The sequence below is a fragment of the Pristiophorus japonicus genome, chromosome 11 (assembly GCF_044704955.1).
Source record: "Pristiophorus japonicus isolate sPriJap1 chromosome 11, sPriJap1.hap1, whole genome shotgun sequence".
NCBI classification, from domain to species: domain Eukaryota; kingdom Metazoa; phylum Chordata; class Chondrichthyes; family Pristiophoridae; genus Pristiophorus; species Pristiophorus japonicus.
This window is the reverse complement of record NC_091987.1, coordinates 128402551-128419167: the sequence shown is the minus strand read 5'-3', so window position 1 is coordinate 128419167 and position 16617 is coordinate 128402551. Positions and strand designations below refer to the sequence as shown.

Sequence of the window (16617 nt, the reverse complement as noted above, 5' to 3'; positions counted from 1 at the left end):
AAGAATTCTGATTATCTATTACTTCTAGAAGTGGCAAACAGATGTTAGCGGGATGCTGTAAGCAATAACTAAATAAGGAATAAACATTACAGAGTATGTTACTTTCTAGACCAACTACAATAATTGGAGTTAACAGCCAAGGAATTCAAATGACCCACTTTTTAAAACTTTTCATTAAATATTATTCCTACCTTTGTCAGGATGATTCAGTAGCATAATTCTCTTATGGGCTTCTCCAATTTTTGTTCGGTTGGCTGATGGACTGAAAAGAAAAACAACATCAATCTAGATTCATTGCTCGCTCAAAACATCTCTCAAGGATTAAGAAGTGTTCCCAGAACTGTTAAATCCAGTGAAATTAGAGACTAACCAACCGCGACACATTCATCAAGCTGACCAGAGTGTTTACCTTAAGAGCCCAAATCACTCGTACAACAAAACAGGTTGTCGCCATATTTAGCGCTAAAATGTCCAGTCGTTCATCTTTGTGGAAAGCCAGCTGAAATGTAACCCAGGATGGAACCGCTATGAACATTTGTCCCACTAGTTGGGTAAGTGTTTTGTGAACTCGCTGAGATTGACAACACCTTTACTCTAAGTCAATAGGTTGTGGGCTCAAGTCCCAGTCCACTTAAGTGCAGTACTGAGGGAGTGCTGCATTGTCGGAGATGCCATTTTTCAGATGAGACATTAAACCGAGACTCCATCTGCTCTCCCAGGTGGACATAAAAGATCCCTTGGCACTATTCAAAGAAGAGCAAGGGTGACCGGGTCAATATTTATCCCTAAACCTATCCCTAAATCATTAAATCAGATTATCTGGTCGTTAATTTCACTCCTGTTTGCGGGGCCTTGCTGTGTGCAAATTGACTGCTGCATTTCCTACATTACAAGAGTGACTACACTTGAAAAAGTACTGCATTGGCTGTAAAGTGCTTTGGGACATCCCAAAATCATGAAAGGTGCTACATAAATGCAAGTCTTTCTTTTTATTTCTCACCTTGTTAGCAGGAGTTAACCTCCAAGGAATTCAAAATGAGTGTTGCACTAAACCACAATGTATTCTGAGTTGTCAGATCTTTTTTCTCATCATCCAAGGAAGCTATCTGGCCTGACTATCTCTCTCCAAAAGGATTCAGACTAGTGCTCCAATTTGAAGAAGCCAGGATGAGAAATACTTCACAGAAAATGACCCAAACCAAAAAAATGTGTTTGGGGCCCTGGACAGTGGGAAGGGAGGAGGTAAACAGGCCGTCCTAGTGGGGGGGATGAAGGTATAGCGAGAGTGGAAGTCCCCTCCACCCGTTCCCTGCCCCTGCACTTGCTTAAAATTTGTTACATCTCTAACTTTTTCCAGTTCTGCCGAATGGTCATCGACCTGAAACGTTAACTCTGTTTCACTCTCCACAGATGCTGCCTGGCCTGTTGAGTATTTCCAGCATTTTCTTTTTTTATTACAAATTTAATTAAGTATGTTAGTAACAAAAAAACTGCCAAACACATATATTAATTTGTATTTTTGTCTCAGTTGTCCCTCAGACACCAACAAAATGACTATAATCTGTGACACTCTTTTTTGAATGGAGCTGGTTTTTAACCCCTTGTGTACCATGGTAGACATAAAGAAGCCAATATCATGAAACAAAAAGAAAGTATTTGCATTTATAAAGCGCCTTTCATGACCTCAGGATATTCCAAAGCACTTTACAGCCCATGCAGTAATGCAAGAAACACAACAGCCAATTTTCACACAGCAAGGTCCCACAAACAGCAATGAGGTAAATGACCAGATGTTGGATGAGGGATAAACATAGGCTAGGACACCGAGGATAACTCTCCTGCTCTTCTTCAAAATAGTGCCATAGGATCATGGGATCTTTTACGTCACCTGAGAGGGCAGATAGGGCCACGGTTTAACATCTCATCCGAAAGACGGCACCTCCAACAGTGCAGCACCCCTTCAGCCTAGCGTCCTCAAAAAAAAAGATTTGAGGAGATTGGTCACGATAGATTCCACTTTCTGAGATCGTGTACGCTGCCATTTATTAAGTTATCTTCGTAAAGGCAATCTTTCTAATTCCACTATCGATGCAAGACTAATGGTCTGTAGTTACCCAGGTTTTGTTTCGCCACTTTAAAAAAAAATGGGCACTTTGCTAATTAGGTTCCAAACCTGTATTCAGTCACTGCCTCATGATGACCATCAGCCCTTTGTACATTTTGTCTCTAATCTCACTTTGCATTCTTGGATGTAGACTATCCATCTTTGGAGATTTCTTGCTGTGAGCCTATCCACGACCTCCTTGCAAATTATGTCACATATATTTGCCACTGCTTGACATATTGTTACAGGTTGTCATAGTGACCAGTCCCACTTTTAGAGTATTTTGCTTGTGTGGGGGTGGTAAAGAGATCCAGAAAGTCATTCAGAATTTAGTGTTTAACAAAAGAAAGATGTTAACAAACTTCACAAGCAGCTAAGTGCTTCTCAACTTACTGGAGGCAACAGGCCAATGTTTGCTAATGCACACTACGCATTGGAAGTTTTTTTTAAAAATTGTTTTTATTAAGTCTGGTTAAGATTAATTTAATGTAACCAGTCATTGTACACGGGGGAAAACACTCTGGATCCGCAGGGGTAGAATCCCTGCAGCGCCTCTCGCAATTTCCCACACAATCGTCATGGACCCAGGAGAAATGGCCATTTATCCCAATTCTTCGGGGTTCCTGATGATTTTCTGCCAAGGTTACAACGATAGATTGGGAGAGACCACTCAGAAATTGTAACTCCCTCGTGAATGAGAGATTCCCAGAACAGCATCTGGATAAGGATGAGCGAAGACACTTACCTGACACCTAATATAAGGCTGGCTTCGCGTTTATTCATTTTAGCTTCAAATCCACCTTTGTAATATGTTGAATAGCTCTGTAAAATAAAACAATCGCAGTAGAAACCCATCTCTTATGATACAAAACATCCCGCTAGATTAATGTTTGCAGAGCTCACTTCTGCCATTCTATGCTGTAAATGTCTATAATTCTGCAAACTCCCCTTTAATTATGGTTCTAGTTGCCATTTTGAACCATTATTTGATCATTAAACACATATGCACAAATTAAGCATCAGAGTAATTTGATGATCGACAGAAGAAAATAAAGTCGTTTTACCAACAAACTTCCAAGAACAAAAAACATGTGTTATTCAGGAATGGATTCAAACTAAGTTCTCACTGCGCCACCAAACGCACTCTATTTTATTTGGCTTGTGAGCAGCAGATGTGTGGAATGAAAATTTGCCTCTTTTTCCAGTACTTAAAATATCTCTCCCCAGTCCAAAATTGTACTTTATCCAGGAGCAGAGCCCACAGAACATAGAAACATAGAAAATAGGTGCAGGAGTAGGCCATTCAGCCCTTCTAGCCTGCACCGCCATTCAATGAGTTCATGGCTGAACATGAAACTTCAGTACCCCCTTCCTGCTTTCTCGCCATACCCCTTGATCCCCCGAGTAGTAAGGACTTCATCTAATTCCCTTTTGAATATATTTAGTGAATTGGCCTCAACTACTTTCTGTGGTAGAGAATTCCACAGGTTCACCACAGGGTGAAGAAGTTTCTCCTCATCTCGGTCCTAAATGGCTTACCCCTTATCCTTAGACTGTGACCCCTGGTTCTAGACTTCCCCAACATTGGGAACATTCTTCCTGCATCTAACCTGTCTAAACCCGTCAGAATTTTAAACGTTTCTATGAGGTCCCCTCTCATTCTTCTGAACTCCAGTGAATACAAGCCCAGTTGATCCAGTCTTTCTTGATAGGTCAGTCCCACCATCCCGGGAATCAGTCTGGTGAACCTTCGCTGCATTCCCTCAATAGCAAGAATGTCCTTCCTCAAGTTAGGAGACAAAAACTGTACACAATACTCCAGGTGTGGCCTCACCAAGGCCCTGTACAACTGTAGCAACACCTCCCTGCCCCTGTACTCAAATCCCCTCGCTATGAAGGCCAACATACCATTTGCTTTCTTAACCGCCTGCTGTACCTGCATGCCAACCTTCAATGACTGATGTACCATGACACCCAGGTCTCGTTGCCACTTCCCTTTTCCTAATCTGTCATCATTCAGATAATAGTCTGTCTCTCTGTTTTTACCACCAAAGTGGATAACCTCACATTTATCCACATTATACTTCATCTGCCATTCATTTACCCACTCACCTAACCTATCCAGGTCACTCTGCAGCCTCACAGCATCCTCCTCGCAGCTCACACTGTCACCCAACTTAGTGTCATCCGCAAATTTGGAGATACTGCATTTAATCCCCTCGTCTAAATCATTAATGTACAATGTAAACAGCTGGGGCCCCAGCACAGAACCTTGCGGTACCCCACTAGTCACTGCCTGCCATTCTGAAAAGTACCCATTTACTCCTACTCTTTGCTTCCTGTCTGACAACCAGTTCTCAATCCACGTCAGCACACTACCCCCAATCCCATGTGCTTTAACTTTGCACATTAATCTCTTGTGTGGGATCTTGTCGAAAGCCTTCTGAAAGTCCAAATATACCACATCAACTGGTTCTCCTTTGTCCACTTTACTGGAAACATCCTCAAAAAATTCCAGAAGATTTGTCAAGCATGATTTCCCTTTCACAAATCCATGCTGACTTGGACCTATCATGTCACCATTTTCCAAATGCGCTGCTATGACATCCTTAATAATTGATTCCATCATTTTACCCACTACTGAGGTCAGGCTGACTGGTCTATAATTCCCTGTTTTCTCTCTCCCTCCTTTTTTAAAAAGTGGGGTTACATTGGCTACCCTCCACTCAATAGGAACTGATCCAGAGTCAATGGAATGTTGGAAAATGACTGTCAATGCATCCGCTATTTCCAAGGCCACCTCCTTAAGTACTCTGGGATGCAGTCCATCAGGCCCTGGGGATTTATCGGCCTTCAATCCCATCAATTTCCCCAACACAATTTCCCGACTAATAAAGATTTCCCTCAGTTCCTCCTCCTTACTAGACCCTCTGACCCCTTTTATATCCGGAAGGTTGTTTGTGTCCTCTTTAGTGAATACCGAACCAAAGTACTTGTTCAATTGGTCTGCCATTTCTTTGTTCCCCGTTATGACTTCCCCTGATTCTGACTGCAGGGGACCTACGTTTGTCTTTACTAACTTTTTTCTCTTTACATATCGATAGAAACTTTTGCAATCCGCCTTAATGTTCCCTGCAAGCTTCTTCTCGTACTCCATTTTCCCTGCCCTAATCAAACCCTTTGTCCTCCTCTGCTGAGTTCTAAATTTCTCCCAGTCCCCGGGTTCGCTGCTATTTCTGGCCAATTTGTATGCCACTTCCTTGGCTTTAATACTATCCCGTATTTCCCTAGATATCCACGGTTGAGCCACCTTTTTTATTTTTACGCCAGACAGGAATGTACAATTGTTGTAATTTATCCATGCGGTCTCTAAATGTCTGCCATCCACAGTCAACCCCTTAAGTATCATTCGCCAATCTATCCTAGCCAATTCACGCCTCATACCTTCAAAGTTACCCTTCTTTAAGTTCTGGACCATGGTCTCTGAATTAACTGTTTCATTCTCCATCCTAATGCAGAATTCCACCATATTATGGTCACTCTTCCCCAAGGGGCCTCGCACAATGAGATTGCTAATTAATCCTCTCTCATTACACAACACCCAGTCTAAGATGGCCTCCCCCCTAGTTGGTTCCTCGACATATTGGTCTAGAAAACCATCCCTTATGCACTCCAGGAAATCCTCCTCCACCGTATTGCTTCCAGTTTGGCTAGCCCAATCTATGTGCATATTAAAGTCATCCATTATAACTGCTGCACCTTTATTGCATGCACCCCTAATTTCCTGTTTGATGCCCTCCCCAACATCACTACTACTGTTTGGAGGTCTGTACACAACTCCCACTAACGTTTTTTGCCCTTTGGTGTTCTGCAGCTCTACCCATATAGATTCCACATCATCCAAGCTAATGTCTTTCCTAACTATTGCATTAATCTCCTCTTTAACCAGCAATGCTACCCCACCTCCTTTTCCTTTTATTCTATCCTTCCTGAATGTTGAATACCCCTGGATGTTGAGTTCCCAGTCCTGATCATCCTGGAGCCACATCTCCGTAATCCCAATCACATCATATTTGTTAACATCTATTTGCACAGTTAATTCATCCACCTTATTGCGGATACTCCTTGCATTAAGACACAAAGCCTTCAGGCTTGTTTTTTTAACACCCTTTGTCTCGCATGAACTGTATGGAAACCACCTCCAGAAATTGGAAACACAACTTTTATACGTTCTCCAGTCCAAGCAATCGCCATTAACCCTAACTATTTGTATCCTGAACATCAATCAAGTTCCTAAGTGTATTGCTACATTTCTTCTTTAAGAGCCATGGGACATTTTATTACATTAAAGGCACTATATAAATGCAAGTTGTTGTTGCTGTACCACACATCTGAATTTTTTGGTAACAAGCCTCTGAAGAGGCAACTTTTCAACATCTTCTAAAAAAGTACCATCGATGCCCGTACAGGCAACCCATCTATGTCCTGAGCTGTTGTGTGTTGAATGGGCTAACCGTTTCCTGTAAGTGAACCTGGCTAATTTTAATCCCGTAACAATATGAAAGACAATACGACAACATATCAGACAAAAATGGTTAATTTTTTGTCCCGTGTGCATTCAGGAATGTCCACAGGATGGACACATTTTTTTTAAATTATTTCTCCGGATGTGGGCGTCGCAGGCAAGGCCAGTATTTATTGCCCATCCCTAGTCACCCTGAAAGTTTGAAACAACTGAGTCCACTTCAGGGGGCATCGATTAACCAGTTGTGTTTTTAATGAGCGCTTTATGGTCACTGTTACTGATACAAGTTGAACCTCCCTTATCCGGAACCCTCGGGACCTGGTCTGTTCCGGATAAGGGATTTTTCCAGACAAGGGGAAGTCACGTTAAATTGGATGGTACAGGTACTGAGCAAGGGGATATTGGGGCGGGTTGGCTGGCTTGGTGCTGGGAGTGCGGCAGAGCGATCATGGGGGGTGGGGGGTGAATCGCGGGGTCAGGCCAGCGATTGCAGGAATCGGCAGCGAGGAAGGACTTCAATTTGTTCATGTCGGAGTTCTGCACATGCGTCACCTAGTGGCCGGGAATGGTTTCGGACGAGGGGTAGTTCCGGATAAGGGAGTTCTGGATAAGGGAGGTTCAACTTGTACCAGATTTTTATTTCCAGACTTTGTTTTAAACTGAATTCAAATTCTCAAACTGCCATGATGGGATTTGAACTCTCATTCTCTGTATTATTAGTCCAGATCTCTGCAGTACTAGTCCAGTAAAGTAACCATTACACTATCGTACCATTGCCAACTGCTGCAGTAAGAATTTTACAGCCTTCAAATTACAAAGGAAAGCAGTGACAAGCCAGGAACAATCAGTATAAACCACCAGTTTTACATTTGAATCCTCCAAAAATTGCGCTCAAGAGTGAAAATTAGACAATACATTTTTTTAAACAAGCCTTTTACCACAAAACTTAATTGAAATGAATATCTTCATGTGTGAAAATGGCAAAAATGAACCAGTCACGAAATATCTAGTTGGATTCACAGCAGACTATGGAGGAAACTTGAGGATTATGGAGGATTATGAAAGAACTTGAATTGGAATGGAGAAATGAGCAAGTCTGGAAATAAAATAAATCTTCCCGGTTTCGTCTTCATTTGAAATCCAGTTTCAGCTTCTCAGAGATTTTCTGAAGGAATCTACCAAGTGTTTGAAATGGGTGCCTATTCAACACAGTCATATTCTCAAGCAACAAATGCGTGTTTTAATAGTTAATCATTCGTAAAAATGCAAGCCAGTAAGTAGGAAAGATTAAATCTCCAGCTAAAGCAAATATCCCCTTGGATGGATCCCCGTAAACTTTCCTGCAGGTTTAATAATGGGGTGAAAATGAAATCTAAATGGGAGATTATTTTGCGTGCACAGAACATTAACCCCTTCCACTCAATTAGAGCAATTACATCATGGTTTGTTAGTTCTAAGTGTGAGTTAATTTAAATTAGTGGTGGGGGGGGGGGGGGGGGGAGGGGAGGGTTCAGGTAAGCGAAAATTTAAAAAGTCAAAGAATAGGGAGAAGACAATAGAGCATGCCAAGAAGGGACAGAATGTACAAACATGAAGATGAATCAGAAAGTGGGATCAAAGCATGAAAAAATGGTTAAAAAAAAATTTAAAAGGTCTTTATCTGAATGCACGCAGCAATCATAACAAAATAGATGAGGTGACGGCACAGATAGATACAAATGGGTATGATCTGATAGCCATTACAGAGACGTAGTTGCAAGGTGACCAAGGCTGGGAACTAAATATTCGGAAGGACAGACAGATAGGAAAAGGAGGTGGGGTAGCTCTGTTAATAAAGGATGAGATCAATGTGTTAGTGAGAAACGATATTGGCTCAGAAGATCAAGATGTTGAATCAGTTTGGGTGGAGATAAGGAATAATAAGGGGAAAAAGTTGCTGGTGGGCTTAGTCTATAGGCCCCCTAACAGTAGCTACACTGTTAGACGGAGTATAAATCAAGAAATAATGGAGGCTTGTAAAAAAGGAACGGCAATAATGATGGCCGATTTTAACGTTCATATTGATTGGACAAAGCAAATTGGCCAGGGTAGCCTTAAGGAAAAGTTCATAGAGTGTATCCGGGATAGTTTCCTTGAACAGTACGTTGCAGAACCAACCAGGGAGCAGGCTATGGTACTGTGTAATGAGACAGGGTTAATAAACAATCTTCTGGTAAAGGATCCTCTTGGAATGAACAACCATAACACGGTTGAATTTAAAATTCAGTTGGAGGATGAGAAAGTTGGATCTCAAACCAGTGTCCTAAGCTTAAATAAATGAGACTATTAAGGTATGAAGGCAGAGTTGGCTAAAGTGGCCTGGGAAAATAGATTAAAGTATGGGATGGTTGATGAGCAGTAGCAGACATTTAAGGAGATATTTCATAACTCGCAACAAAAATATATCCCAATGAGAAGGAAAGACTGTAAGGAAATAAGGGATGGTATCAAATTGAAAACAAGGGCATACAATATGGCAAGACTAGTGGGAGGCCAGAGAATTGGGAAACTTTTAAAAGCCAGCAAAGAACTAAAAGATTAATAAAGAGAGTGAAGATGGATTATGAAAGTAAACTAGCATGAAATATAAAAACAGATAGTAAGAATTTCTACAGTTACATAAAAAGGAAAAGAGTGGATAAAGTAAATGTTGGTCCCCTTGAGGATGAAACTGGGGAATTAATAATTGAGAACATGGAAATGGCAAAGACGTTGAACAACTATTTTGTATCGGTCTTCATGGTAGGAGACACTAAAAACATCCCAATAGTGGATAATCAAGGGGCTATACGGAGGGAGGAACTTAATACAATTGCTAAAGAAGTAGTACTCAGTAAAATAATGGGACTAAAAGTGTACAAGTCCCCTGGATCTGAAGGCTTAGATCCTAGGGTCTTAAAAGAAGTGGCTGCAGAGATAGTGGATGCATTGGTTGTAAAGTACCAAAATTTCCTGGATTTTGGGGAGGTCCCAGCAGATTGGAAAACCACAAATGTAATGCCCCTATTTAAAAAAGGAAGCAGACAGAAAGCAGGAAACTATAAACCAGTTAGCCTAACATCTGTTGTTGGGAAAATGCAGGAGTCCATTATTAAGGAGGTAGTAGCAGGACATTTGGAAAAGCATAATTCAATCAAGTAGAGTCAGCATGGTTTTATGAAAGGGAAATCACATTTGACAAATTTGCTAGAGTTCTTCGAGAATATAACGAGCAGGATGATAAAGGGGAACCAGTAGATGTAGTGTATTTGGATTTCCAGAAGGCAATCGATAAGGTGCCACATAAAAGGTTACTGCACAAGATAGGAGTTCACGGGGTTGGGGATAATATATTAGCATGGATAGAGGATTGATTAACTAACAGAAAACAGAGTCAGGCTAACTGGGTCATTTTCAGGTTGGCAAACTGTAACTATTGGGGATCAGTGCTGGGGTCTCAACTATTCACAATCTATATTAATGATTTGGACGAAGGGACTGAGTGTAGTATAGTCAAATTTACTGATGCCACAAAGATAGGGGGAAAGCAAGTTGTGAAGAGGACACAAAGGGGCCGAAATTGCCCCTCTCATTAAGCCTTGTTACCACTGTAAATCGGCGGTGCCCCAATCCCCTCCCTCGACCGCTCCGCTGCTGCCGATCCGTGGTAAGCGCATCATCTCCATGCGCACCGCCAACTTACTACCACACCACCCGCCAGCCCCCCCCCCCACCCCCCCAGACGGTGACATTCCCCACTGCAATTCTTCGGCCCAACCGGTGGTGCCAAAACCTGTTTTTTTCCCGGTGGTCCAGTGAGGTTGTGGCCTTCTGCAACCATGGTGCGGCTTCCCTTAAAGGGGAGGATGCACGGCCGCTGCCATCATGTTTTTTTTAAATCGGCCAACTACCATGTCGGCCCAACAATTATGCCCCCGGGTTCAGCCAGCCCGCCAACAGGCAGTCTGGCACGCCCTCTTGGATGCCAGGCCACTGGCCTGGCCGAAACCCACTCTGGCGGCCCAGTAGGCTGAAGTCTTAAAATTGCGAAGGCTCTCCCCTTTAAGTGAAGATTATGAGGGGGCTTGACAGGGTAGATGCAGAGAGAATGTTTCCTCTCGTGGGGGGATATAGAACTAGGGGGAATACTTTCAGAATAAAGGTTCATCCATTTAAAACGAAGAAGAGGAGGAATTTCTTCTCTCAGAGGGTCGTGAATCTTTGGAGTTCTCTACCTCAGACAGCCGTGGAGGCTGGGTCACTGAATATATTTAAGGTGGAAATAGACACATTTTTGAATGATAAGGGAGTCAAGGGTTATGGGGAGTGGGCGGAGAAGTGGAGTTGAGGTCAAGATCAGATCAGCCATAATCTTATTCAATGGCGGAGCAGGCTCAAGGAGCTAAATGGCCTACTCCTGCTCCTCTTTCTTATGTTCTTATGTATCAAAGATTATTGTATGATTCTTCAAATTACTGACTGCCTAATAAAAGTTATCATCTCATTTTCAGATAATTACTGCTTATAGAATGAATCAAATTCAAAGCACATATGGACAACAGATTTGGAAGGACATGATTCGTGACTACTGCAGATTCGTAAGAAAAAGAGATAACTTGCATTGATATGGTGCCTTTCATGTCCTCGGGTCATCCCACAGTGTTTCACAGCCAATGAATTACATTTGAAATATAGTCGCTGTTGTAATGAAGGTAAATGTGGCAGCCAATTTGCACGCAGCAAGGTCCAAAAAGCAAGACAAATGGCCAGTTAATCTGTTCTTGGCGGTGTTGGCTGACGAATCATTGTTGGCTAGGGCACCCGGAGAACTCCCCTGCTCTTCCTCAATGTTTTATGTTCATCGGAGACAACAGATGGTTTAACGTCTCATCTGAAAGATGGCACCTCCAACGTTGTAGCACTCCCTCAGTACTGCCTTTAGCTGTCAGCCTAGACTATGTGCTCAAGTACTTGTGTGGGGCTTGAAACCATGAACATCAGACTCGAAGGCAAAAATGCTACCACTGAGCCAACCTGACTCTCATGTTCTTAACATAAAACCCTCTCAATGATCATTACACAAATTAGCATGCTCAGTATATACACAAAATTGGCACATCCCAAAATATTTAAGACATGTACAAATTGGAACAGGTCCAATTTCCAAGTACAATTTTTGAAAAGTCAAGCTGTTATGAGCAAACTTACAGGATTGGTGATAGTTCCTGCCATTTCTACAATCGTCTGTTGAAGAGGCTTCCACAATCGAAATGCATGGCGACCTGAAAAAAAAAATCAGATACATTTCTCATTGTCCTTTTAGTATTAAGCCATCTTTAATGGTCTACGCTACATAGGAACAGGAGTAGGCCGTTCAGCCCCTCGAGCCTGTTTCGCCATTCAGTGAGATCATGGCTGATCTGTAGCCTAAATCCATCCACCTGCCTTGGCTCCATATCACTTAATACCCTTGTCGAGCAAAAATCTATCAATCTCAGATTTTAAATTATTAATTGAGCTAGCATCTACTGTGTTTTGTGGGAGAGAGTTCCACACTTCCACCAACCTTTGCATGAAGAAGTGTTTCCAAACTTCTCTCCTGTATGGCCTGGCTCTGATTTATATCCCCTTATACTAGACTCCCCCCATCAGTGGAAAAAAAATTCTCTCTATCTACCTTATCAATTCCTTAAAAACCTCAATAAAATCGCCCCTTAACCTTCATAGGGAATGCAAGCCTAGTTTATGTAATCTCTCCTCATAATCTAACCATTGGAGCCCTGGTAACATTCTGGTGAATCTGCACTGTACTCCTTCCAAGGCCAATATATCCTTTCTCAGATGCGGTACCCAGAACTGTAGAAAGTACTCCAGATGTGGTCCAACCAGGGTTTTGTACAGCTGTTGCAAAACATCCTCCCCTTTATGTTCCAGTCCTTTAGATATAAAGACTAACATTCCATTAACCTTATTGATTATTTTTTGTACCACTACATTTTTGTGATCTGTGCACATGGGCCCTTAAATCTCTTTGGTCCTCCAGTGTTCCCAGCTTTTCACCATTTAAAAAATACATTACTCAGATCTATCCTCTTTTTTGAAATCCATCTGCCACAGTTTTGCCCACTCACAATCCAGCAATGTCTCTTTGTAATTTTATGCTTCCATCTACACTACTTACAATTCACCCTGTTCAGCAGTCATGTTAGATAAAACTCTAAAATAAACTTAGGTTGCTCTGTTTGGATGCATTATATTAGTATTCCCCATACAGTCAATTGGGTTGAATCTGCATCAAAATAACAGAGTGGACACTCATTTCACGGTTTTCTTTATTTCCTTTTTGCACTCATCTGTATAAAGAATGCAATTTGCAACCTATCCAACACGTTATATCACGAAACAGCAAGACAATACCCAACACACCAAGTGTTTGCCCTTGGCCTTCAGGCAAACACATTGAAGACTATTTACTTGTTTTTGTATTTTTGTGTGCATCAGGCTGAAGGATGTTAATGCTGAGGAACTCTTCCCATTTTAGGCACCCAATGTCAGCATCAAGCATTCCCAGGTCAGGTGTTGCACAGAGTAAAGTTCCGCAATGTGACTCAGCTCCAATCCCAGAAAAGCAGCCCTTACTACGCCAATGTGACAATTTTTTCCTGTGGCTTGTCTGACTGAGGGCGCCGAATAAGGGAACTAGGCACTGGATTGAGACTGGCCAAATGCAACTCACATAGAGCCCTTACAGCCAGAAGGCATCAGTCTGGCTGAACCAGGCCTCAGCAGTGAACGGCTAGTGCCTAATGCATGGAACCAGCCAGATACAAAGTGTTTACTTTAAAAAAGGAGACAGTGGTCAAGTCAGGCCAGACCATTTTTATGCACTACTGCATGCAAGAGCAGCACAGACACGAGTCTGGTCCAAGCATTTATCAGACCCGTGGCCGAGGAATACACACATGATGGAGAATGAATTGTTACCTTTTTTCCCAAATGGGATTGTGGCAATAAATCCACACAATCGTAAAAGAGAAAAGATTCTTCCTTCCCACCCAACGACTGAAGCCCTCAAGCATGAAGGGAGCTTTACTATAGCAGTCATGTAAAAAAATATTCAACGCAATATTTTCACTCTGTCCAAGCGCATGCAAAATAGCAATTTCTTATCAAACATATATTTGATAGCTATACCTAGATATAGTTTTTTACTTCTCAATAGAAAAATCGACCCAGTCAAATAAAATAAGCAAGTAGGTAGGAAAGCTTAAATTTTACCCAGAAGATAACATGCCCCGAAATGCATCCACTAAACTTTTCCACGGATGTAAAATTGGGGTGAAAACGAAATGATCCAAATGGGAGAACAAATGCACAGAACATTAACCCCTTCCACTCAATTAGAGTAATTCCATCATGGCGTGTTAGCTATAAGGCTGGGTTCATCTGCTCTGCTGCATCAGTGCACCTGAACCACAACTCCAGAACACTTAGAGAGAGACTATGGCACCTTGTCTCTGAGTCTACATATAGAACGCTGAATTGATTACATGCAGTTAATTTGACAGCATTATTGGAACATTAACTTATTCAGGCAACCAGTGTTTGCAATTTAGACCCACCAGGAAAACACACAATTGGTTAAGTATACATGGAAGGTCGCTGCATGCTCAATTAGAAAATAGCACATTCAACAAGCAGCCACAGTTGGCAGCGTGTAGACACACCGGAAATGGTGCAAAGGAAAACATTGGAGATCAAGTCGAAGAAAATGTAAACAACAGAAAAATGCTGGAAACACTCAGCAGGTCAGGCAGTATCTGTAGAGAGACCAAAACTTGTTAACGTTTCAGGAACTGGAATAGGGGAACATAGTGGTAATATTATTGGACTAGTAATCCAGAGCTAGTGCTGTTGGGAAGGGTTTAAACTAGCTTGACAAGGAGATGGGAACCTGAGAGTAGTTTCAGAAAGGAGAGAAGCAAAACTGCAATTGTAAGGCAGAAAATTAGTAAGCGAGTTTGAAAGGCAGAGGAAACAAAAGGCTAGAAAATAGACAACAAGGGAGTTTGGCAGTGCTAAATGGTATATAGTTCAATGCAAGGAGTTTAGGGAATAAAGCTGAGGGCACAGATGGGAGTATGATATTATAGCTATTGCTGAGACATGGCTGAAAGAAGGGCAGGAATGGCAGCTCAACATTTCTGGATACAGGGTTTTCAGATGGGATAGAGAGGGGGGTTAAAAAAGGGGGGGGGGGCATAGTATTGATTAAAGAAACAATTACAGCTGTGAGGAGGGATGATATGTTAGAAAGATCATCAAATGAGGCCATATGGGTTGAACTCAAGAACAAAAAAGGGGGCACACTGCTGGGAGTGTACTATAGATCCCCAAACAGTCAAAGGGAGATAGAAGGGCAACTAAGTAGGCAAATTTGTAGTGTAGAAACTTTAGGGCAGTAATAGTAGGGGATTTCACTTATCCTAATATTAACTGAGATAAAATTATTGTGAGCGGTATAGACGGTGCAGAATTCCTAAAATGTACACAGGAGAACCTTTTTAGCCATTACGTAGCAAACCCAACAAGGGAGGGGGCGGTTCTGGACTTAGTTTTAGGGAATGAAGCTGGGCAAGTGGAAAGTGCATAAGTGGGAGAGCAATTTGGTGCTAGTGATTATAATTCAGTTAGATTTAGGGTAGTTATGGAAAAGGACAAAGACAAACCAGGAATAAAAGTTCTCAATTGGGGAAAAGCCAATTTTACTAGGCCGAGATGTGATTTGGCCAAAGTGAACTGGAAACAGCTACTTGAAAGCAAATCGGTGCAAGAGCGGAGGAGAATGTGAGGGTTCAGAGCAAGTATGTTCCCTTAAAGAAAAAAGGTGGGACTAACAAATCTAGAGCCCTCTGGATGTCAAGGGCATACAGGGTAGGATAAAGAAAAAAAGGGAAGCTTCTGACAGATACCGAGGGCTCAATACTGCAGAAATCTGAGAGGAGTATAGAAAATGCAGGGATGAAACTAAAAAGGAAATTAAGAAAGCAAAGAGAGAGCATAAAAAAATGTTGGCAAGTAAAATCAAGGAAAACCCAAAGATGTTTTATAAATACATTAAGAGCAAGGTGATAACTAAAGAAAGAGTAGGGCCTATTAAAGAACATAAAGGTAATGTGTGTGCGAAGGTGGAAGACAAGGGTATAATTCTTAATGAATACTTTGCGTCTGTTTTCCCAAAAGAGAGGGGCGATGCAGATGTTGCCACCAGGGAGGAAGAGTGCGAAATATTAGATGAAATAAACATAGAGAGAGAGGAAGTATTAAGGGGTTTAGCATATTTGAAAGTGGATAAATCTCCAGGCCTTTGTGAAATGTATCCCAGGCTGTTAAGGGAAGCAAGAGAGTAAATAGCAGAGGCTCATACCATCATTTTCCAATCCTCTCTAGTTACAGGTGTGGTGCCGGAAGACTGCTAACGTTGTACCATTGTTTAAAAAGGGAGAAAGGGATAGATAGAGTAATTATGGTCCCCCCCGCGACCTGCAAGAAAACAGCATTGGCAGGCAGGGGTATAAGTAGAAGAGCTAGACCTCGTTCCAGTGCAGTGCCCTCCCCCCTCCACCCCGACCTGCGAGAATCCATGCTGGATTTATGAAAGGGAAATCATGCTTGACAAATCTTCGAGAGTTTTTTGAGGATGTAACTAGTAGAGCGGATAAGGGAGAACCAGTGGATGTGGTGTATTTGGACTTTCAAAAGGCTTTTGACAAGGTCCCACACAAGAGATTAGTGTACAAAATTAAGGCACATGGTATTGGGGGTAATGTATTGACGTGGATAGAGAACTGGTTGGCAGACAGGAAGCAAAGAGCAGGAATAAATGGGTCCTTTTCAGAATGGCAGGCAGTGACTAGTGGGGTGCCGGAAGGTTCAGTGCTGGGACCCCAGCTATTTACAATGTACATTA

General features: G+C 42.0%; 1 protein-coding gene across 1 annotated transcript in view; it reads right to left on the bottom strand.

Moving 5' to 3' along the window:
* Positions 1 to 16617, bottom strand: part of LOC139276283 (dnaJ homolog subfamily C member 15-like) — a 48756-nt gene that overhangs the window by 20338 nt on the left and 11801 nt on the right. Inside the window, exons 3-5 of the mRNA XM_070894039.1 lie at positions 11856 to 11929; positions 2850 to 2926; positions 192 to 262 (exon numbers count right to left, since the gene is read on the bottom strand). Of these exons, the coding sequence (XP_070750140.1) occupies positions 192 to 262; positions 2850 to 2926; positions 11856 to 11929 (222 nt within the window). The remainder of the gene's footprint in view (positions 1 to 191; positions 263 to 2849; positions 2927 to 11855; positions 11930 to 16617) is intronic.